The sequence below is a fragment of the Electrophorus electricus genome, chromosome 17, assembly GCF_041902795.1.
Source record: "Electrophorus electricus isolate QZ-2024a chromosome 17, ASM4190279v1, whole genome shotgun sequence".
Lineage (NCBI taxonomy): Eukaryota > Metazoa > Chordata > Actinopteri > Gymnotiformes > Gymnotidae > Electrophorus > Electrophorus electricus.
Window position 1 is genome coordinate 14,970,823 of NC_137513.1, and position 25,022 is coordinate 14,995,844.

The 25,022-nt window shown below is 37.1% G+C and overlaps 2 protein-coding genes and 1 long non-coding RNA gene across 7 annotated transcripts; 2 read left to right on the forward strand and 1 right to left on the reverse strand.

Annotated features, from left to right (window-relative positions):
* Positions 1-362: 362 nt before the first annotated feature.
* Positions 363-3,177, forward strand: bloc1s3 (biogenesis of lysosomal organelles complex-1, subunit 3). 2 transcript variants are annotated; one of them, XM_027008527.3, is made up of 2 exons: positions 363-443; positions 643-3,177. In XM_027008527.3, the coding sequence occupies exon 2, from the start codon at positions 672-674 to the stop codon at positions 1,242-1,244; it is 573 nt and encodes a 190-aa protein (XP_026864328.1). In that variant the 5' UTR covers positions 363-443; positions 643-671; the 3' UTR covers positions 1,245-3,177. The 2 variants fall into 2 exon arrangements, with proteins under 2 accessions (XP_026864328.1, XP_026864329.1); XM_027008528.3 differs by having other exon boundaries at positions 379-443; positions 659-3,177.
* A 306-nt stretch (positions 3,178-3,483) lies between these two features.
* LOC145651810 (uncharacterized) lies at positions 3,484-9,167 on the reverse strand. 3 transcript variants are annotated; one of them, XR_014117833.1, is made up of 4 exons: positions 8,771-9,167; positions 6,802-6,909; positions 3,780-3,840; positions 3,484-3,572 (listed from the first exon to the last, which is right to left on the reverse strand). It is a non-coding gene; the product is annotated as an uncharacterized LOC145651810 (long non-coding RNA). The 3 variants fall into 3 exon arrangements; XR_014117835.1 differs by having other exon boundaries at positions 3,519-3,572; positions 3,780-3,829; XR_014117834.1 differs by having other exon boundaries at positions 3,506-3,829.
* ifi30a (IFI30 lysosomal thiol reductase a) lies at positions 7,892-22,128 on the forward strand. Of its 2 annotated transcripts, none has more exons than XM_081699808.1 (7): positions 7,892-8,082; positions 9,174-9,356; positions 9,453-9,527; positions 16,919-17,008; positions 18,301-18,453; positions 19,677-19,745; positions 21,073-21,874. In XM_081699808.1, the coding sequence occupies exons 1-7, from the start codon at positions 7,945-7,947 to the stop codon at positions 21,103-21,105; spliced, it is 741 nt and encodes a 246-aa protein (XP_081555934.1). In that variant the 5' UTR covers positions 7,892-7,944; the 3' UTR covers positions 21,106-21,874. The 2 variants fall into 2 exon arrangements, with proteins under 2 accessions (XP_081555934.1, XP_026864392.1); XM_027008591.3 differs by lacking the exon at positions 21,073-21,874 and adding an exon at positions 21,896-22,128 and having other exon boundaries at positions 7,893-8,082.
* Positions 22,129-25,022: the final 2,894 nt, after the last annotated feature.

The following is a 25,022-nucleotide window of genomic DNA, read 5'->3' on the forward strand; positions in this document are numbered from 1 at the left end:
CTCACGATAATTAATTTCTATTACATTACTACTTTCAGCAATGTTAAGTTTCAACAGGTATTCCGCGATCTTGGAATTGTGTCCCGTGGCTTCTGAGAGACAAGTCGTATTTAAAACAAAGCATCTGGAAAATGAACACTATAAAACCATTTTTTAAATTACCGTTAACGCTGGGGAAAATATTCTGGTATGTAATTTTAAAAAGATATTTTAGATACGTGATGTTATTGTGTTTTATGGTTTCCTTTAATGTAGCTTTAGACATTATCTTTATTTCGTATTTATTTGGACTTTCAGGCAAATCTATTGCGTCGTATTATTTTGTATTAGCTTTATTTTGTACTTAACTTCCGGTTTGTTATTCTTAGGTTTACTGTTGTTGGCTTCACGCGTTCCTTGTAACTAATCATGTGATGCTTATTTGTGCATCCTGGTCTCAAAAGGTAAATAAATGTGTATAAATATACGCTTTAAATGAACGTTGTTATGTTAGAGTTTCTGCGTGAGAACGTAGTACAAAGGTTTTGAACTTAATCTCAGAATTTATTCGGGTTGATGATCTCTAGCTAGTAATGCTAAATTGCTAATGTTAATTGTGACCGATGGTTGTCTGATTCTCCCCCCCCCCCCCCAATTCTTTAGTATTATCGTTGTTCAGGTCTGACACGACCATGGCGAGTAGCAAATTCCAGATCGTGGTGCAGGGAGAAGCGTCGGAAACGGACTCTGACGATGAGGTATACATTACATCGCTCCCGTTTGTGCACGCCTCCACCTCTGTTCCCGGAGAGGCTTCGGAGACCGACAGCGAAGGTGAAATGGGACAATCGTGCAAAGAAGTATGTGCCGGAAATTCGGAGGAGTCTCTGATATTTCGTCAAGAGTTACCTCCTCTTGTCGTTATTCGAAGCGAAGCTGAATTGGTTTCTGGTGCAGATGACGAATTGAAATCAGAGGCCGACAGAAAATACAGCACCTTACTGCAACAAAAACTGGAAGAGAGCAATGCTCGCTTATGTGCAGATATTAATCAATGCTTCCGCTATGTTTATCAGAATGCTACAAGAGAGATTCTAATGGCTACGACTCACTTGAATAATTCACAGAGTGGCATAATCAACGCATCCCACAGTGTCCGTCTTATTCTAGAAGATCTCAGATCTGTCACGGAGAAGATTGAAATCATCACAAACTGTAATTTGCTCCCAGACATAACCACACGTATCCCTTTTTCTGGCTTGTGAGTCGTATGCAGGGCATTGTTAGTGTCAGCTTGCAACGTTAACGTGCAAGAAATGGCATCTTATGTTTAAACAACATTTACCTCTTTGGAATCATTACCAGAGTTACTAAAAACTGGTTTCTAAAGCAGATTTTAAGAAGAAATGCAGCTCTCTTAACATTGGACATACATACTAGATTAATAACTTGAAATGCTCATTTGAACAAAATCTTATTTTCAAAACTACATATTAAGATGGGGAGGGGGATCCACTGCATTGTTGTCACTTGTATCACAGCAATAACTTTTATTAATCTTTGTAGTAAGAGTGTGCTGTGATGTCACATCAGTGGCAAGATGAAATCTTGAGGCTAGTGAGTGCTCAATATTTCTAGGCTGTCCAAAATGCAGATCACAGCACTGATCTCACTTGGAGCAAAACGAAGCAGGCGGGGAAAGACCTATGTACAGTGGATTAGAAAACTGCTTCTGTATAATGATTGATAATGGAAAGAACAAGTTTAATAAACTTGCATAGATAGATGTCATCATCTTTTTGACTAATCACAAGCATGTAGCCTACTGACTTTGTTGGGGAATTTCCTGCTGGTAGAGGTAGAGACTAATGGTAGGTTAACAGTTCCTGTCTGGAATCATTGGTTAGGGTTATAACATGGATTTTAATAATGATAATGCAACCAGTAAAGTTGTGCGCCAAATAAACACATCTTATGCATGTAGGTCTGTATTTCCTTCACTCTATTAGAAAGCATTCATGGCCTGTTTCAAAGTTTACTATCGTATGTTCTGGTCTTGTTCCAAGTGCCCATTTACATTATGTATTTATCTATTAGCAATCCAGGGATCTGTATTAAAGAACTAAATGGCTAATGACATGATCTTGAAGGTACCTCCATGTTGTAATTTTGAATAATTCTCAGTGACAGTGCTTTCAATTAAAATGGGACAGTTTGGGGGAATTATTTAGAGCATCACAGTGAATCAATACCTACTAAAATTATGTATTTTTACCTTATGACCTTATTAACTTTCCTATGGTGAAATCCTGTTAAACAGCTTATTTTAGAACAAGTTAGCTCTTAATAAACACTATATGACAGCCTCTTTCATATAAGTGTAGCTTAAAATTTGAGTGGGACATTTTAGTATTCAATGTCTTATACAATTATAAAATGCATTAAAATTCATAATTATGAATGTGAGAACCATCTATTGAAAAAGAAATGTAAAAAAATGTATATTAATTTAAATTGCTTTAATCTGAGCGTACTGTTCTTTACATATTAAAATGCAAGTTTGGCATGTCTGTGTGTCATAAAGGCTATTTCTAAAAGCAGTCAAATTCCCTTTGTGCTTCAGAAGAAAATAAAGGTTTTTGGATGTTTAGTGATGTAAGGCTTTTATCAGTCCTCTCACTCATCTCTGCAAACTATGATTTATGGTTTCTGCTCTTTCTCCACATGTTTCCCATATTCCTCTTTAGCTGCCCTCTCTTCCACTGCACTAATTTATTTTTATTTCCAGTCTTAACACTGCTCTATTGTCTTTATTTTGATAATTCCTGTCATTTGTTTGCTCTGTCTGTGTTTCACTGCTGTGACGTCCTCCTGATAATTCATAAATCATGCGAGCTACTATTAGTATTCCCTACAATGTGACTCCCTTTTCTGTAAACAGTCTATCCTTTAATCAGTAGTGCTACAACTTTATTTGCTCTCATGTTATGCTGTCTTACTCTATTCATTTTTAGATAGCTACAAGGCTATGTCAAATGATCTGGAGTTGGTGATAGAAGAATGTCTCATTCTAGTCACCACATATCATATCATGTCTGAACATGTTGCACCTGCTATGTCATTTACATATTTCCACTTTCTCTATATAATCTCTATATTCTCATTTATCTCTGAATAAAGTTTGTGTTCTTCTCAGCATCTCTGATTCTGTGTCACTCATTCTGAGAAATGTACCTCAAGGCCCTGAGAAAGATCAACCAGACACAGGCAAGGCAGACGGTGGGACCAGAGGGACAGGGTTAGGTAAAATAGAAACATTTTTCTTTTACAGCTAGCAATGATATTTAGGTATTAAGATGTTTCTGTCTGTTAAATGTCAAGCATATAACCCCCTGGACCAATAGATCAGAGCTTTTACTTTCCTTGTATTTTTAAAACAAATAAAAATAATTTTCCATAAAACTTAATTTATTAATCATATATACATTGTACAAGTTGAGGAAGGTTTGTTGTAGGTGCTGTAAGTGCAATGTGCAGTGTATAAAAGGAAGTCATCAGGAGAAAAAAGCATGGATCAGTTTCTTAGCGTCTTGCTGAGGGAAATAGAAAAGCATGGATCTCACTTGTGCTACATTCCTTAAATGATGTCATGTAGTATTATTAATATTAATATCTGGTTTAAAAGTTGAATAAGAATCTAGACATGGCACTCAAACTCACTCATAACAGTCATGCAGTCGCACAGAAATATATGATTTTCCTTGAAATGTAAGTTCTTTGGAGGGGTATCGGATACGTACCATAGTTACATGCCAGAGCTCATCTTTGTTCTGTTGTTATGAAGATGTGCCTATGGAAGTTCTGAGGGTTAACATGCAAGCTTTTTTAGTGTTTTGTAGTCATAGTTCTCTCACAACATTTTTTTCCTCCCACAAAACTTTTTTTTTTATGCCCTAAAAAGAAACAAAAATAGTTATTTTTGCTACCCTGAAGAATAACATAAAACTAAATCATGGTTAACACTTAGCAAGCTAACTGTTAACCATTAGCTCCTCTATTCTTTTTCTTTTTATTCTTTTTATTCTTTTTATTTACATTTGATAGTTGAACATGACCTAAAAGATGGCTTGTGGACATGCAATAAACAAGCTACCATATACAAAGTCCTATTGTACTTGAGGATAAAGGATAAACAGGGATACATACTAACAGAAAATAGGTCCACAGCAGTTTTATCCACAGTTTCATATATTTGTATTTATAAGAAGAAAACAGTGGGGAAGGGGAATGGATTTAACTAGCAACTCTATCCATAGAATAGTCTATAACACTAAGAACATAGGGGGAATGGATTTAATCCTGAGAAAAGCAGTTCCCCCTTATATATTACAGTTTAAGAAAATGTAAAATATAAGTCTCTTGTTCAGTGGTGGTTTTTATCACTATACAATCCATGCAAATGCATAGGGCCCCAGAGATCAGGGACTCCCTGCTGGACACAAGCGGTTGGTTGGAAAATAAATAAATAAATTCTTTCATTGTTCTCTGCAAGAGAAATGCTGTAACACACTAGCTAGCTAATCAGGTCTCTTGAACATGAAATGCTCGTATCCCAGCGGCATCCAAAAAAGAACATTTAGGAAAAGAAACCAGGATAATTCACTAGTGTCTGCAGTAAAAATTATACAGGGTGGGTAAATATTGTATTTTGCTGTAAAAAAAATAAAAACATCTTTGATTATAGCTCCCAGTCATAATTTTACTTTGGGCTTCAGAAATGTCAAATTTGCCCATCTCTGTTATTATGCTTTTCTCTTTCCATAGGCTTATAGATAAACATCATATTTTCTCAAACTTTGAAGCTGGATCTTCATTATGTTCTAGTAATGTTCTATGTTCTAGTTAATTAGTATTCTAGTAAATATAATCAGAGTATTGTTTACTGTAAGTTACATATATTTCATAAACTCCTTTAAAATCATTATTATGAACCTGGGTTCCTGTTCTATCATTTGAACTGATCACTTCATGCCTGAGTAAGTAAACATAGTGTACCCTATATTTGTCAGAGAGGAACCTGATAGTTCCACTACTGATCAGCAGAGGTCCTCATCTCCAGAGTTCTGATTTCTATAGTTACTGCTTACACTCGCATGTATCCACACTGTCTCAATAACACGCTATGAAGGCTTCCAAGACCCTTCAGCCCTTGTGAAATATTGCCAGTCCTCAGTCTGCATACCAAGCTGTTGTTTTCTGTATCTCTTTGATTTATTGGATTTTGTCTTGCCCTGTTGTACTTCTACGATTTGGTATTCAAACTTTGCCTGTTTGGATATTGTTTATTGCATTTGAAGTAATTGATTTGATTTGATTCAGTAAAATTTCCCCCTGCACATGGATCCTAAATCTGTGGCTGTGTCTCTTTCCTTAAAATATTATCACAGATTCTGAAATCAAGATAATGTTTTACATAAATTTTAGACAGAGTTCTTGTCGACCAACAATAAGTCCCCCTGTCACCTTTTAGTTCATTCCTGTTCGTATTTTGGTTTTGCTACCATTGATGTGTATCATTGATGTCTATCAACTGTTCCTTGTTTGTAACCTTATTTGTACTTGTATTTAAGTCTTGTGCTTGTTCTAGCCCCTGCCGTTTGGACTTGGCCTCAGTTCGCCTGTGTTCTGTATGCCTCACTGTAGCCTGCTTCTCTGTAGCCTGTTTTATTATTGTGTTTCTGTTTATTATGTTTCCTAGTACTGTAAATGAAAATAAGTTACATAGATTTTACAACCCAAAGGTTTGGAAACATGCATGCAATATATTGAATTAAGGAGCCTAAAATGTTACATATATGTTAGTAAGGACTTCTGATCTGGTAAAGCAGGGTGTAGAATGGCAGTCCTGGAAGTCGGCACAACATTTCTCTGCTCAAACACACCTACTAAAATTGGAAATTAGATCAATCAGGTATTTATGAGTAGGAACTTTAACAAACTGTCCAGGAATCTAGTCCTCAAAGCCTAGACATGAACACCCCTGATCTAATGTGTGTTTATAGTAGGAGTGCAGATTAGATAAAATATAATTTTTTTGTTTCATTTTTTTCCCTTTCTTTTTTTCTTTGCAATTTATGAAGTTGAAAAACAGCCATGCATGGGCCAGAATCACACTATCATTCATTTTGAAATTGGGCCAGATCTGGCTGCCACATGCGGGCTGAAAAAAAAAAAAAAAAGGTTCTGGCAAGACAGATATGGCCCAGAACTGGGCCATACATTTTTGCTAGCTGTGGAGGGGCTTACTCCACTATTTTAAAAGTGAGTGACAAACACATTTATGAGAAAGGCTGAGCTCTGGACATGTAAACTACAAAAGTGTTAATGATGTCTGCAAGTCTAACTGAATTTTTGGATACAAACACCTTGCAGTCTTCAGGTGCAGACTGAGGACCCATCTATTTGTAGAATATTTAAATGACCACTGACCCTATGTTGACTAACTAAAACTAGTACTTATTGTAAGATATTGTTTATTACACTTATGCTGACTGCTCCTTTACTACACTTATCTTAGACAACACTAAGATAGAGCTTATGTATTTTGCACTTCTAGGCATCAGCATTGATCCCTGTATTTCAACAGTATTCTCGTTCATTGGTATATCGGACTCTAACCTACTGTACTGGCTAGGATGTATTCTATGAGTAAATGACAAAGCACTTTTGTAAGTCACACTGGATAAGAGTGTCTGCTAAATATTGTAAATGTAAATGTAAATGCAGTGGATTGATTGTATGGATGACACAGTGGCCACTCACCTCACTGAATGTTTTAGCTGGTCCTTCACAGACATGAATGTTGAGAAGTAGATTGGGTTCGAGATCCATTTTCATATGATGTGATGGCTAGTGTCATCATTGGAAAAACTGAAAATGAATTATTAGAAATGTCAAGCAATTGCACTCTCAAGATGAAATTTTATTAGTATAATCCAGCAGAGTTTTGGCCTACTTTCGAAAAAAAGGATCTTATTCTTCAGGCCATGAAAGTACTATTGCCTTTCCTGGCAACATATCTTTGTAACGCATGTTTCTCAATCATGTTGGCAAAGAAAACAAAGTACAAAGCTGAACTTGATGTGGAGAATGACATGAGAGTTTGTCCATCACCAGTTACACCAAGGATTAAAAATTTGCAGGGAAATTCATTCTCATCCATCTCACCGAGGTAGACATTGTGCACTGACGTGTAGTTATCTTGTCATTTTCTCAGGTTGAGGTCACAGTGGCACTTAACATCCACAAAGGGGGCCTCAGACTAAAATGTTTTGAGAATCACTGTCGTGTACTATATATAGTAAGTATGTTTTCTGTTCTTCTGTACAGATTGTGTTGTACAGCTGTGGAGTAATTACTAACCATGAGCAAATATAGAATACTTGACATGCATATAACAATAAAAACTTTTTATCGTGAAATCTAGCAATACTGACAGTTCTCTAGTTTATGATTCTGACAGCGGTGCAACAAACCTCCTAAACTCTGCACATAAACTGAGATGCAAACTTTTACAAAAATCCTGAATTAGTGAAACGAGTACATAATGAGTAGGTGGAATGCAAATTTGAAGATGCGCAAATGGAACTGGACACATGTAACACTTTGTATAATAAATATACAATCAAAGGCTGATGTACACCTTCGATTAACAATTCACGACTACGTTACGTGTTGGCCTAACTCTATCTCTATGCAGTATTTTCCGATTAAGGCAAATGGGCAAAATAGTGTAATATATGCGTTACATGACTGCCACCAGTGTAGCCTTTAGCCGAAGCTGTTCTGCAGGATATTTATGACGCTCTGCCATGTGATTTTCAAGCCAATCAAGTTGTCGCACAACCAGGATATAAATTTAAGTTTCAGTAGCAATAGACGGCATCGCATTCACTCTCTCCGAAAATGTACACTTTGAAAGCTATTATCCTGTTCGTTGTTCTCTGTTTATCTGTGAAAAAATCTAAAGGTAAATCTATACCTTCATGCAAATACCCAACTTCGCAGTGGTGTGACACCAACGATATTGCAGCCAAATGCGGGGTAAGTGATGACTTTGAATTAAAGCTTGCGCAAACTAATAAAAGTAATAATTTACATTTTGACGTATGCTGTGTGCATTCAGTGCCATCTAAAATGCGTTGGGTATAGATGGATTGGGGGAAAAAACAGACGGCTGAATGTTTCCAAGCCGTCAGAGGGGATTCTAATGAATTGGTTTAAACTGAGTACTTCCTCTTGAGACGCATATGTAGCAGCAGTCTATTATATATCAAATTACATTACAGTAGAAGTGAACAATAGATCCTAGTTTGTTCGACATCGGGCAGTATTTTTAAACTGAAAGCTGTACTTTGTGAAATGTTTATAGGCTTTGACTTTTGATTTTGCTTTTTCCAGTCTTTAGAAATCTGTAGTACACATATTAATATATAGACGAATGGTTACGGAGAGTTCCCACTTTACTACTCTAATCTAATACTTAGGACAAGTATTTCTATGTTTGAGGTGATGGGTGGAGAGAACAGGTGACTATCACAAAATAGTGTGACTGTGTAAAAACACAGTCCTTGCAAATTTCCTAAACAGATAACACTAGAGACGTAATCATGCTACCAACATGGTGGCACAGTTGGTAGTGCCAAATTAATTTGAACTTTGGCATTCCATTCTAAAGATATAAGATTTCACACCTAACTAGAAAATGTATATGAAACAATTTGTAACATACCATATAAATGACATTAACCTAGTTGATATTACTGATCAGTGTTTATACTTCTTCTTCTTCTTCTTCTTCTTCTTCTTCTTCTTCTTCTCCTTCTTATTTAGTAGTAGTAGTAGTAATAGTAGGAGTAGGAGTAGCAGCAGCAGTAGCAGCAGTAGTAGTAGTAGTAGTAGGTTTGTCTTTACTAAGAACAGCTTTTCATATGATTCCTAAGTAAATCATACATTGTATCGCACTTCCTCTATTTCTTCAAAAGTGACTTCATAGTAAGAATTTTTGGGGGGTGTGGGGCTTGGTTGCACTGTACTTATAAGTATAATTTTAATACACTGAATAATGTAATGAATGAATAATTTCATTTTCTGCTAACAGCTAATTTGCAGTGATCACCTTTTATTGTTAACAGGTACTAGAGCATTGTGTCTTGGCCAATGTTACCAAATCAAATGGCATGTCGGTGAACGTGAGCCTATACTATGAGTCTCTATGTCCTGGTTGCCGACTCTTTCTAACAACGCAGCTCATGCCAACATTCATTATGTTGGAAGACATTATGAATGTCGAGTTAGTACCATATGGAAACGCCCAGGTACAGATATGATTGGCTTTCGGGTAATTTATGAACTTTTATGTAAATTTGGTTCTGGTGACTGATTTGGCTAAATCATGGATATGACTGCTACAGGAGCAGCTAACTGAAAAGAAGTACGTTTTCATCTGTCAGCACGGGGAGGATGAGTGTCTGGGTAACATGATTGAGGTGAGAACACACAATTCATAATATCCACAGAGTAATCATAAAGGAAAGGTTTGTTAATTCTTGATTTTCCAATTATTCAGATTTGGCTGTTTTGTTGAAATACTTTACTAATTGATGTGAAAACACCAATCCATATTTCTGAATTTTACTCTTGTGTTTTTTGGGGGGGTGTTTTATTTATTTTTTATTTTTTGCATCAGACAAGCACACAATGCTTCTGAAACTCTCTAGGTGTGTTTTGGCCTTTAGATATTTTTAAATGTGAAAGTGTGTATCTGCATTTCTGGATCATCAATCTTACTACATGTGTAAATTATTTTTTAATATCTCACATTTGTTCATTTGTTTGTATTTTGAAACTTTTAATTGTTTTTTTACAGTTGTCTTCTTTTGGACTGCTCTTTGTAGCAGTGCTCACTAATGCTTAGTTGTGTTCTTTTGGACTGCTCTTTGTAGCATTGGTCACTAATGCTTAGTTGTGTCCTTTAAGACTGCTCTTTGTAGCAGTGCTCACTACAGTTCATGTACTTCTTTTCATGGCAGTGTTTAGGGAGATATTTGGTGTTCCTTGATTTATTGCTTTAAGAGGGTTTAATGCAAGGTACCTTTTTTCACATGAATTGTTATTGTTACTGTCTAGGATGATTTATGAAGCTGATCAAATTGTGAAATGTAAATTAATAGTCTTAATAATTTCATTTATCAGAAAGGCCTATGACATGTTCAGAAATGTATGTAGAATATTTCACATACATAAAAAATATGGAGTTCATGATAGAGGATAGATTTAAGAGGGAATAAATAGGCAAATAGTCTAACAAATGTTTCCTAAAAATGTTATGCCAATGTCTATAAATAGGCCTTTTAATTTTGTGACAAGTTTGTGAGGTAGCAAATGGGATTAATTATTTTTATGGCATATTTTGAAAACTCAGGGAATTATTTTTAACACCACTATGGTTAATTATTATGGTAAGGATTCTTTAACAGAGCAAGAAAAGTCATTTTTTTATTAGCTTAGAGTCGCATCAGTAGGGAACATAAATGTGGAAAAATAGTAGCCTATATTAAGCCTACATGAAACCTTAATTTTAGAACACAAGATTAGTAGTAATTGCAGTTCTGTTCAGCATTAATGTAATCTCAAACGGCACACATTACAAGTCAGCAAGCCAGACAGTTGAAATATAATAAACTATCCCCAACAAAGCTAATAGTTACCATTTTTGAATGTAAGCATTCATGTAATCCACTGGTAAAACTACATAGCTCAACATGATTATAACATAATCTGGCAAACAATATTTTTATTGCTGTCTTCAATGCTAGCTACTTGGTCTATACCACTAACTCGGATAGATACCTGGAAGTCCAAAACTGATAAATCAAGAATTTAATTTAAAAGGACAAAATATTTGCTATTGAAGTCATTTTCAATTAAACTGTCATGAAATTATTAATATCAAGCTTGAGTATTATTGATCAAGTCTAACTGACTAAAGAACAAATAAATTTGTAATAAATGTAATGTTCACAAGTAAACACAAAGCAAGGTAAGGGGTCAGATGCAAAATGCAGAGGGAAGTTATTAACGTTATCGTTAAAAGATAACGAAAACTAGAGCACAAAACAGCAAGAACCATACATACTGAAGGAACCAAAGAACTAAACCAAACAGACATGATCAAAAATAACTGACCAAAACAACTGACAACCAGAGTAACAAACACAGGGCTTAAATACTGAGACTGATGAAGACTAACAAGACACAAGTGAACATAATTGCACACGGGGATACAACAAGGGGGTTGAGGAGAACAAAACCAAAACAAGGAAACAGAACCTGGAATGAAATAAAAACTATGAACTGTGACAAGACCTTTGACATCAGAGAGGGGCAGTTGTGACAATTGTGACACGCAGCTTCCGGCATTCAAAACGAAACTACAAACCAGGGCACAGAAACAAGACTAGACATGTATGGCCACAGGAGACAAGGTCAAAGACCTTAAATTGGCCATGAAACGGGGAGAATATCAGGAACAGGAGGACACGATGCTAGAAAGCAGGAACCGGGGCAAGGTGAGCAACAGGGGCAGGGTTCACAACTAGATATGGTTTTGGAGCTCAAGCAGGACCAGGGAAGACACAAGAAGCTGGCACAGGAGCAAAGGTGACACAGTGAGCAGGCAGAGGACCAGGGCTAAACCAGGAACCGGGACTGGAGACACCATAGGATGAGGAGTGGACATAGGAGACCTAAATGGAGAACCAGGAGACAGATGACAGGACAGGACATTGTATAACAGAACTGATTAAGGACTGAACAAACGACACTGGGACAGGAACACTGACATGGGTACTGGGACTGACAAATTCACACAGGGATTGAAACCGAGGCAGACAATGGAACTGACACAGGCACAACCACAGAACCTGGGACAGGAATAACCACAGAAACAAGCACTGTGCCAGGATAGTTGCTGCAGTAGCAATTACAGAAGATATGCAAATCACTGGCATCTGACAAAGAGGCCTCAGGTTTCACTGGCCGACTGCGGAATGCAGCCTCAGGAAGTCCTGATTTAATCACAGGAGGCTCACGCGAAGTAGCCATTATGGGCACACGAGAGCCTTGAGGTGTGGCCACTGGGACTGGCCTAGCACGAGGTGTGTGGACGGGCCTGGCACGAGACACGGGGACAGGCAGAGCGGCTTCCTCCACACCAGGAACAGAAACTGGAACAGGAGGGGTAGCTTCTTCCACACCATGATTGGGAACTGACAGGGCTTCTGGAAGTGCAGCAACTATTAGTAGCTAACCCATGGACACAGCTGCTGCAGACGACAGGTCTGGAGACGCAGTTATTAAGACGCTGCACCTCCGGATACGTCGTTGGTCAGCTGCAAGTTCAGAAGTGCAGCAGATCTGAGCCCATAGTTTCCCCCCACATGTTCTATGGGGCAGGCCTGGAGATCCTGATGAGCCCGAGCCCCCCCCCCCAAAAAAAATAAATAAATAAATAAAATAAAAATTTGGATGCATCCCCACTGGAGGGCAGGGTCTTGGGAACAGGCTTGGTCTCAGACTGGGAGACATAGGAAAACACAGGAGCTGACTCATGCTGGACTTTAGATTTTTTGTTCCTTTGCTGTTTCCAGTCAGGCTTAGCCTTAATGTCACTTGATGTCTCTGGGAAAAGGAAGCTGGGCCAAAATAGTCCACTGTGGACCCTTACCATAATTGGTTAGCAGTCCCAACCTGGAACTGCCCCTTTCACTGAGCCAGTCCAAGGTGTCCGCCAGCGAATGTGCTGCCAACCTCTATAAATGTTTCTTCTCTGTAGTCCAGTTATGTAATGTGAGGAAGTCAGTAGCCTCCTTAATTATATCTGCTATATCCATCCACTGCATCATTTTAGGGGCAGTTATTCTGTAATGTCCACAAGTAAGCACAAAGCGAGGTGAGGGGTTGGACACAAATATTGATTTATGCTCTTTAATACATTCTTAAAACCAAGGAAAATTCCATAAAATGTCCAATTAATTACATGAACAATTGTGCACACAACTGAGATGGTAGGCATTTGTTTTTAATAATTGTTTTGCAAATAAGTCCTATCGTGTTTATCCTGTAGATGGCAGTGTCTGTTTCTTTTTACAAAGCTGCATTGTCAGCACTGTGTACCTTTTGGACGCAACATGCCTTTTTGAGACTGGTTTCAGATTCCAGATCAAGAACAAAACTCACTGACTGACATACTCTTACTCACAGATTCTCTGCTAGATTTTGTTATTCATATTTGCAAGGCTGGACTAGGAACTAAATTCAATCCTGGAGTTTTTTTTCTAGAATAGCCCACTACAATCATAGCAAGTAAAAATGCCCAGCTTTCCCCTGGGATGATCAAAGTGATTCCATTCTAGACTAAGTAGAACACAATTTAGTTACTCGTTACTTATCATATCATATACTATGTAGTACACTATGTTGGACATGAAATGGCAGAACCTCCACCTAATGCAGTACATAAGTCTAATCTAAAGTCATTTATATTCAGGAACAATTTGGATAACTCCTTATTTAAAATTCATTGACTGTTTAATTGTAATGTTTATCATTTTTTTTAAGTCATGCTAGAAGTAGGGAATAGGCATCATTCAACACAGGGCCAATGGTCTCTATTCAAGTGGCAGACTACATACACACTATGCATCAGATTGTCAGATTACTGTACTGTTCACTGAATTGTTCACACTTCACAACTTGCTGTCATGTAATGAGAAATCTTAAAATCGTGATTTGCACACTATATGATTTATCGGCGACAAGTGATAAACACTACAAGATCTTTCACCATTGTTGTTTTTGTTTTCTATATATATAATATAATATTTTTCCCACAAGCCTATAATTACCAGGATAATGGCCCCCTCATCCTGGATAGTGGCTCTGATGCTCACAATCCTCAGCCCCCTCCTTCCACTCAATGTATAGTCTCAGAGTGCTGGATATGGAATTAAACCCTCTGTCCATTGTGAGGAGTGTTTGTCTTGGTCAGTGTCTTCTATGTCCTTTTTAGTCCAGCTAATAAGTCAGCTAATATGTCAGTGGGGTATCTGATGACTGGCAGAGCATAAGTGTTGATGGCCTAGATCTTGTTCTTCCCATTCAGCTGACTTCTCAGGGCTTGCCTCACTTTGTGGGTATTTGACTGAAATTGTTTTCCTTCGTGATTCCCATTTGCCTGTGGGAGTCCAAGGTACTTGTAGCTGCCCTCAACATTTGTTATGTTACCTTCTATTAGTGTTATCCCCTCTGTTCTCTGCCTTCCCTTTCCTTGTAATCATCCGACCACACTTATCCTGTCCAAATGACATTCCGATATTGCTATATATCCTAGTGAGGTGGATTAGTGAGTCGATGTTTTGTTCACTTCTGGCATACAGCTAGATATTCTGCCTATGCAGAACAGCAGCAGGGACAGAGCATCTCCTTGGTAAACCCTGCACTTAATGGTGACTCGTGCTATTGGCTTGAAGCTTGCCTCTAGGGTTGTCCTCCATAGCTCCTTTGAGTTTTTGTTGTCCTGTTGATGTTATATAGCTTCTAGCATTCCAGGATTCATGTTTGGGACATTGAATCATAATGCTTTCTTGTTGTAAATTCAGGTGGTGCACAGGTTGGTCTATCTGGTCTTATAGTCTCGATGTTCCATGTTGTGCAGAGGCAGCAGATTGACCTGTCGGCAAGTCCAAATCCTGTAATATGAAAAGTGTGGTGAGCAGGTTATGACTGCACTCACTACCAGTGTTCCATCGATGGAACACTGGTAGTGAGTGCAGTCATAACCTGCTCACCACACTTTTCATATTACAGGATTTGGACTTGCCGACAGGTCCAGATATTTAGCATGATAGACATTTTTCATGATTCTGCAAGTGATTGGTGAGCTACTTGGATTGCATCTTTGAACAATAGCAATTGAGAGCCATTTTTCGAGCCCTGAGCGAATGCCGATTAGGGCCCCCTAGGGTTTTACTGCGTGACCTCCAAAACCTCTTGGCGAGCAGAAAATCAGGGCTAAAATCACACAAAGAGCGGCCCACTGGGAATTGTCCTGGTACTCCCAATGGCCAGTCTATCCCTGCATGTTTGTCAATATTGTATAACAATGAACTTGTATTTTTCCTACTAAGCAAACATGTGAAAACACCTGACTTGTTTCAGTAATTTGCCCCCTGAAGTAGTATAATAAACGCATCATGCATCACTATAAGCTTTTTCTCATGTAAAAACACTTTTTTAACTACTGAGGATGGTCAAATATTCCTTGTTTGTTAGTTTGCATCACTATATCTATAAATAATATAAAATATTTCAAATATATATAATATATCTATAAATGCCCTTTTTTTGGATTCTATTCCAGTATCTTGAATTTAACTACTTTAAGATGATGGTGATGTAAGTGCTCCATTGAGTGTAGTTCGTAACAGCCAGTTGTCAAATTACTGCAAAAGCTCCTAAGAAATGTAATAAAAATTAATTCACATAACCAGCCAACTGCATGAAGATGGTTGATTTGACTAATGGTGATTTTTCTATTTGGCCATGCAAACATTAGCCATCTTTGCAATAGAATGCTTTGAAATCAATCTGTTTGGTGTAACAGCATAACAAGTTTTATTTTAATAGCATGAAGGAGAAAATCTATGGGAACCATTGCCACATCATAGAATTTGCATCACAAAGAAAAGTATTTGGTACTTGAAAAATTGTGGACCAATATCACAGTACGCTCCCCTTCTCACTGATCATGTGGCCTGCTGCGTGACTCTGGGAGTTCCTTGTCTTGTATATAACCATGCCCATGTTTGCAAACACCTACACATGGTTTATTGTATAATGTATTTGTGTATTTAAACCGCTGTGGGAGTGTGCATCTTTGTCGATGTATGTTAATAAATGTTCGTATGTTAATAAGTGTCTGTGTCCGTCGAGGAAGTCTGTACGTCCGTCCTTGCCCTGCGGCACTCGGATCGTAACAGCCAGATGTTGTCTAGAGGTTGTATGTCAACATTGTTTATCTGATCACAGTAAATTGGCTTGTTGTTAAAAAGATTGTTGTAATCTTATGTATTTGGACTTAAGTTTAAAATTTGGTGTGTCATTTCCATGTGACTTCTGAGGTACTATAATAACCACCTTGTATATCATGCATTTTCCCATACATTTGTTGATGCTGACTAGTAATGAAGTAATGAAATATGCGACGCAGATATCTAGGTAAGCATCTAACATTTAATAGGAAAAAAAAATTTGTTATTGGTTGGAGATGTTCACCTAGACATTAAATTTTATCGTGTGTGTGTGTGTGTGTGTGTGTGTGTGTGTGTGTGTACACATATTAGGTTAATATATTTCAATGATTAAAGCAGTGTTCTGTAGTTGCATGACCCAAAAATGCAGACTCATTCTTTACAATCCATGTTCACATTTGAAGATGTCTTACTACAAACAAGACAAAAATAAATCAGAAAAACAGAATTTTATATAAAAGAGAAAACATTCACAGATATACCTATTTGCAGTGACAGTTTGTCAGAAGAGTAAAGGGAGGGTGAGAGAATTTTTACTCTAAATCAACGTAACTGTATTCAAATCATGGTACCTTTTTCGTCCATAGTTTTTATATGCTTCATTTGAGAAACCTGTTTTACATTTTATAATTTCTTCCAAGAATGATGAGCAGAGATTAAACAAATAACCAGTGTAACTAAAACAGATGGCAGAGGAGGCTAAGGGACCACAGCCTCCTCTGGTATGTAAACTCACTAATCATCATAAAGATTCTGTTTAATCTTCTTCCTTTTGTCTTGTTCCTCAGACGTGTATGCTGAATAAAATGGGGGCAGCCGCATACAGAGTGATTGATTGCATGGAGTCAGCTGCACATGTGCTGAATGCAGCAAAGCCTGTGAGTGGTATTGCTGTAGGTTTTACCACTAATTGTTCCGTATAGGTAGCAGTATGGCTCGGATTGTAGGTCATTAGTTGGCAGGCATAATTTGTCATAAATCCTTTTTTTTTTCCTTACGAAAAAGAAAAGAGAATTGATCTGATTGTGCTTATTACAAAAAAATAAAAAAGATTGTAAACAAACCTGAGGGATTGGAAAGTACTTTACACTTCTTGTCACCTCTTTATTAATAATTTATTTGAACATGCTTCTGATGTTCAAAAATAACTTTCCATTCTGACCTCTTGTACTATGCACCACTTAAGCTTAGTTTAAGGAGCCTATAATGTAATTATTTTAAAAGTGATAGAGATATTATGAAAGTTTAGGCAGTACAATGTAGGAACAATGTAAGGTATAATGTAGACAAATGCTAAAGTCAAGGACAGTAACATACAGTAAAGTGCAAGAATGGACAGTCAAACACCAAATTGTACTGTTGGAACTGTCACAGTTCTGTGACAGCAAATTGTACTGTTAGAATTGTTCTGGTAATAACAGTACATGTATGCAGAGTATTATACCCATGTTTAGATATGAAATTCTAAAACACAAAAGTAAAATAAGAGATGGCTAAATAATGGCCACGTTTGATGAATTATGAAGTAAGACATGATTATTGCACATTGAACTTCAGATTTTGCATGAATATTAATATTACTACAATCCACATAAAGGGAACTTCGCCCATCTACAACTAACTCGTGTAATGGTATGAACACGTTTATATGCTTCAACGCGTTAAACCATGGTAAAATTAGCGATGGGTCAATCCACATTTGCTCAGTTCTGATCTGATTCCAATACACAACTGGCAATACCGACACAGATTCTGATACAAGATCCCTTTTTATTTTAATATTATTGTTGGTATTGTGCTTAAGGCTATATCATATCATGAGGCTGAAATGGACCACACAACACTTAGAATAGCAAAAAATACACATAAATGCATTGAATTTAACTGCATTCCAAAGGAATTTGTTATATACAAACAGGTAACAATAACAGCTGTAACATTTTCATTCCAATTAAATGTTTGAAATGCAAAACTGAAATAAACATCGTAAATATCAAAAACCTTTCTAGTATGTTAGGCACAACAATAAGCTTGGCTGCATGACATGACACAACCATGTTGTCCTCTTCAAATTGGACTATTTGATGGGTGGTAAAAAATAAATTAAAACTAATATATATATATATATATATATATGTGTGTTAATCTCTGTGATACTCTATGTCCCCAGTGTGCTGAGCTTTTCAGTCCAAACACTTCCTGGGATACTGTCATGGACTGTGTGAAGGGAGACCTTGGAAACCAGTTAATGCATGAAAATGCTTTAAAGACTGAAGCCCTGAAACCACCTCATCAGTATGTGCCTTGGGTGACCATCAATGGTGTAAGACAGTATTAGTATTATTTCTCACAATTTAACCAATTTTTGTGATCCATAACACAAGCAAGGAAGAATTAATGCTGTATCAATTACTAATGCAAGCCTGTCTCAGCTACTTCAAAGAAAGTATTAAGCCATTGAGTGTGCTATGGGTGAGCACTATGATCCACTGTTAATAATGTGCAAGTTACCTTTTATTTGTGTAGAACTATATATGAGAAATGTCTTCCACCTAGCAATTACCACTGGGCCTGCCTCATCTGAAATGAATTGTCACAATGGTCTATAATACTTGGAGATCAGCAAGATATGATGGAGCTAGGCTATTATGGGCTTTAAATGTTTTTTTTAAAACTTTGTAGTCAATGCATATCTTAATAGGCAGCTAGTGCACATTGACCTGGGACGTATACTCTGACTTTCTTTTCTTGCTAAGGATGTGGGCTGTCATGTGAAGTAGTCTATTCTAGTGGCCATGTGATGTAATCCAATCTAGAGGCCATGTGAAGTAGTCTAATCTAGAGGTTAGGAAGGCATGAACTAATTTCTCAGTGTCCTATGTGTTGTTATATGCCTGGTTTTGAATATTTCTTGAACGATAATATGCAGTTTTTATCATATCACTATTATAGGGCTCGTGAGTTATACCAAGATTCTTATCTGTAGCATTTGGTTCTACAGAATAACCATCGACCAAGTCTGAAGTAAAATTATCCATCTTTCTTTGTTTCCTCCCATTGATTAATTTTTTTAAATGATGACAACCAGAGCAGATTCTAGATATCGACAAGTACCTCTGAAGATTTTTTTTTTTCTGTTTAAATTTTTTTTTTACATTTTGTTTGATCCATCATAGCTAACTTTCTTGACAAACAGATAGAGGTACTTTGATACAAGCACCTATATTTTCTTTCCAATATGTATTTACTATCGTATTTGGTAAAGTTAATATTATCACTATAGTGAGAGTGGTTTTTGAAGTAACACTAGGTTGACTAAACTAACTTGATTTGTTAACTAAAAATATTCATCTGGAATAATGACCTTATAATTTAGTTTCTAAGTAAGATACAAAGTCATAATTATGTTCAGTAATTAATTGAGACATTCAATCATATTTTGGAGGAACTTTATTTTTCCTTTGTGTATGAAACATTCTTCCATATTTCTAGCAATATTTTGTAAGCCGTATTTTTCAGATCTTGAGTCTTTGTTTTACTTTTCAGGAGCACACTGAAGAGCTGCAGGTTAAAGCAATGAATTCCCTCTTTAATTTGGTTTGCAGCTTGTATCAGGTTAGTGACTATGATATCTATAGTAGCCTGACTAAAGAAGTCTTGGTACACCTTATTATCTTAATACACCTCCATTTTATGTGGGAGTCAGCTAAGCCAGATATTTATATATTTAAAAAGACAACCATATCTTTGGTCATATTTTCCCCTTACTGTGCAGCACAGTATTTTTGTTGTTCTATGATTGCACTGAGATTGATCCTAGGATCTGTTGGACACACTTCTCTAGTTTAGGGGACACTGCTCCAAGTGCACCTATCATCACTGGAAATAATCTTGTTTTCCACATTATCTTTAGTTCTTAATTTAGTCTCTGGTATCTTTCCAACTATTCATATTCCTTTATTTGGATGTTTGTCACTTAGCCCTATCACATCTACTACCACTACTGTTTTCTCCATCATATGTACTGTGAGGATATCTAGTTGGTTTGTTACTACTTACTTATCAGTCTTGAACTGGAGATGTCAGCAGATATTAACCTTGTGGTTCCTCCCATTGAGATTGGGGTGAGGGTGTTCGGCTCCTGTTCCTTGCATATGATCTTGTATATGATCCCTGCTACTTAATTGTATGTCTCCCCTATTGCATGCTTCTACTAGTTGCTTGATTTTCAGAGGCTCTATTGCACAGTCTGTATCTTGGGTCTTGACTGGTGTTTATACAGCCTTGTGGAAGTGCAGGGCCCATTGTCCTGATCACTTTTCCTCTTTTTACTATCAGCTGACATGTCTCCAGTGTCCTTGTTTTAGGTCCTGTACAGGTGGATTAATTCTGCCCTGGTGTACATCTTAATATCATATACTGAAGGAGGCTGATGGTAGTTCCACACCTGAATCTGTACCTTGTAATTGTTTTTGAGTTGGCTTCTACTGTTGTTCCTCAGTGTTCAGTTTAGTTCTGGCTGAAGGGCCTTATGTCCTTATTGACTTTATACAGGACTATGCAATCACGTATCCAGGTGTCTAGCTTGGAGTTGTATGCTTTCTTGTAGTTGTTCCAGGCAACTCTGCAGTTGGTCTGTCTGGTTTTGGATTCCTGGTGGACAGCTCTGTCAGTCGATGGTGCCAGTAGATATATAGGTGTAGGCAATATCAGTAGGTATCTTTGTAATCTGGCTGCCACTTTTGTTAATCATTGTTTAGCAGACTCCAGGGTCTCACTTATTAACCACCCATTGTATTTTTGTCCAGAACTGTCATTGCACAGTCTTTTGTGTTTTTTGCCCAAGATGAGACAGTTTTTTTTTTTTCTTATTCTGATAGTTATTCTGGTTACCAGTCTCTTCATTCTTGTTTACTTGAGAACTGTCTTCCCTCTGATTTAGTCAATTGCACCCGATGATACCCAAACTGAATGACTACAGCCTCTGGATTAAAAATGCCTAAAGCTTACAGCTGTTTTCTGCCTGTTACTTCAAACCTCTCAGCATGCACATGTGCACACATGTGTTTGCAGGTACATTTGTGAACCAAACAGACATATGATGATGGATAAGATGCAAAAAATAGTACTGGGAATCCCAAGGGAAGATAATATCTAAAGGAAAGAATATGAGAAGTTGGGAGAAACATAACGGACTGAAAAAGGAAAGAAAGAGATTATACATGGTTAAAATCAAGATTGTCTCAGTGGTGATGGGAAAACTTCAGGCTGTGGCAGATCCCAGGAATGACCATCAATCTCAGTTCAGAAGAGTATAATCTTAGAAATAGTGATAATACTGCACCACAGCCTTAAACTCCCAGGCCTCTGGTACATGGCCTGAATGTATGACCAGCCACTGGAATATGTTTATTTTACTTTTATATGGTTTAATAGACTGATATTTTGTTAGATAAAATATTATTTTGCATATTGGGTCAGCCTGTTCTGAACTCAATTCACCATTTACCAAACATTAGGCCTAATTATCATTGGACATTCTTTACTCTAGACTTAATCTGGGTCTGTGAAACTAGCTACAAGACTAAAGTTTGCCTGGAAAGAAGCATGTCCTCTGAAAATTAAATGAATTAGGTCTAACAGGGCCCAGTGTGGATAATCAGATCATGTTTCTCAGATCTCTTTTGATTACTACCACCCCATAGATTTTAAATGTGATCTGAGCACCACTTCCTGATGTTCATTGTCTGTTTTAACCAATGCAGGGTAAAAAACCAATTGCATGCACTGTTGGATTGAAGGGGAGAAGAGGAAATTACTGCTAATTCAACATATCTCTCAGCACTGCTTCATCTTTTTAAAAGAAAATAATTATTAAATTCAAATCATGATTTTTAATATGTCTACTTTCTTCTACTGGTGTTAAGAGAAATATGAAGGTATGAAACACTTTGACATTTTATGATTCTACTTTTAATAAAACAATAAAACCCTAGAACTCCCTGCATACAGTTATTTGGCTAATTGGCTAATTTGAATAGCACTGTAGTGTAACAACAGACCTGAACCAGACGTTCACAGATAAACTCTCATAATTGGGTTTATACAAAAAGGAACAATCCAGAGCTGTAGTCGGTAAATGGTGGCCTGCTGATTAGCATGTATGCCTCTCAGTGCTAGGGTCGTAGGTTTGAGTACCTAAAATTGTTGGGGGGGGGACTGAGCATATGCTGTGCACAAATTGGCTGTTGCTTCTCATTGGTGTGTAAGTGATGGTAGAAGATGATATCTGTAAAAGTACCCTTGAGCTTAAGAAAGGTGCTAGATAAATGTAAATGTGTAGGTCACATCAGAGTATAAGTATAAACAATGTTTTGTGCATGGTATGTACAAATGTTTTCTGCACATACATGGTAGGCACAGAGCAAAACTAGAGAACAGTCCAAAATCACCAAAACCAAAATTCAAAATGGGCAGATAACCAGAGCTGCAACTACAAGAAACCATGCTCAGTATGCATTATATGCACCAGAAATTAAGTCTGCTGTATTAAAACTGCCTACGATTTGTTTGTTAAAATTGAAATTAGTCGCATTAGTCAAGAGGAGAAATATAGTGTCCTCCTGCTGCTGCGAGTCACTGTAAAAGCATGAATAATCATTCAGAAGGCAGAGCTGTCGGGTTGGATCTGGCGGCAGTTTTTCGACCGCGTCAAACTATCCGCGCTTTAGAGATTCAAGGTCAAGTCATCCGCGCTTTAAATCCGAATACGCGTGATTTGCGTGCTATATGCTTAAATGTGTGATTTTGCGGTATTTCTCTGCTCGCCGCAAACTAACACTCCCTGATCAAAAAGTAACGGTGACTTTAGTATTTTTGGAGAACATTTGGTGTAGACATGCACTTTTACTACATTTATAAGTACAAAATACAGTTTACTTGATTTAACTAGTTTACTTGCATCATTACATTAAACACAATTAATAATACATTTAAATAGCTTAATAAGCACTGCGCAAATGTGTTTTTCTAAATAATGTTTCTCAGAGGTTTATTATAGAGCTTAACTACCAGATTTTTTTAAAAAAGGGTTATCACTAGTGAAATGTTGCAAATGTGCAGGGCAGGAGGTACTCCAGGGCTGAAAAATTTCGCTGCCAATTGAGCGGTGGCCCTTGGCCATCACCGGAACAAGTTTATAATATTCTACTGTACAAGTTTAATACATCCATTTGGAAGTCTTTGTATTTGTAATTGTGTTTAAATGGCCATTTAATTCAGAGGAAGTATAGTTATCTATTTCTCTGAATTTTCCCATAATGCAAAAACAATTCTACTACCACCCAAGAGTGGTCTCCTTTGCCTATCACTAGTGTAAATTTGGACAGATTCTACTGTACCCCTTTTTCATAAATCCATATTAAAGTTGTACTACCTTTAGGTGAATTAGACTGAATTTGGATATCTATTTCTCAGAAATTTCCCATAAAGCCAGGACAATTCTGTTTGGCCAGATTTCACTGTTTCGCTAAAGTGCTAAAGATGATAAGACAGACACACTGTCAGATTGACCAGAACTCTTACAGCAAAGGTTTAACTTAGTACTCGGTGAGTTTATATTTTCATACAGATCTGCATGTGAAAGGTCTCAAATTCAAATTCAACATTAAACTGATAAGGATATCATTACAAGAGCCAATTCACTTTACATGCTCAGAAGACATTTCCTTCACCAACTACTGATTGAGTTCCCTTAGAGTAGGCTGCTTCTTCAATGAGACTGTGCTTACAATTGTCATATAAATTCACATGGGGAAATGTAACCATGGGTATAACTTTGTTTTAACTTCTGCCAATACAAATAAGCCAATATGAATACGATGCATCCCCCCAATATGCCAAAAAAGAAATCACCATGCCTCTTAATATATTCTATCTTTTAAACTATTGTGGATTATGTGCAGATGTTCAGGAATTAATTAGTATTACTATCTAATTGCTTTAAAAAGATTTGCTTACCCTTCTAAAGAAGTAACTTCCAGCAAACATAACTATAATTTTTAAATAACTCTATAAATTGAATGCAAATGTACTATGCTACATGTTCTAAATTGTATTCATTGTCAAATGGGTAAGATGGGACTTTTTTTTTCTTCCATAGTCTGAAGATGAATGTGGAAATGCAAAGACTGTGGTACTTCTGTTTAATGAAGATCTGAGATTCTTAAACACTAAAAGTTTGAATATTATGGATGTCACCATTCCTATCAATGCATGTATTTCATCTGTTCATGTACTTGCAAGTCCTGCAAGGCACTTTTGAGCCACTTGTCTAGACAGGACACTGTGCAAAAGGAATCAAGAGTTGAAAGAAAGATGGCCTGCGTTGTTCAAAGTCAAATTTATTTATATCGCTTTTTACAACAGACATTGTCATAAAGCAGCTTTACACATGTGCATGTCTAAGCCCCCAGTGAGCAAGCCAAGGGCAACAGTGTCACAGAAAAACTCCCTAGAGCATGAGGAGGAAACCTTAAGAGGAACCATCCTCCTCTAGCCAACAACAGACACTACAATAGCCACAATATAAACAATAAGGAGCAGGATAGGTAGTGAGAGAGAAAGAAAATAATAATAATAATAATAATAATAATAATAAAGAAATAAGCAATGAATGTCTATTCTGGTTTTCTAGAAGTCATAGTCTGGTTTCAACAGTGTGCATGTGTCCGAAAGCCATCTTTCATAAGAATGTCTGTCAAAGGCAATGGAGTAGTAGTAGTTGGCTGGGGTGGAGGTGTGGTGGGCTACAGCAGGGGGGCATCAGGGATGGTGAGGGGAGTCATTATAGCTGCGACAAGTAGAGGCACAGTAACAGCATGACTTCGGGAG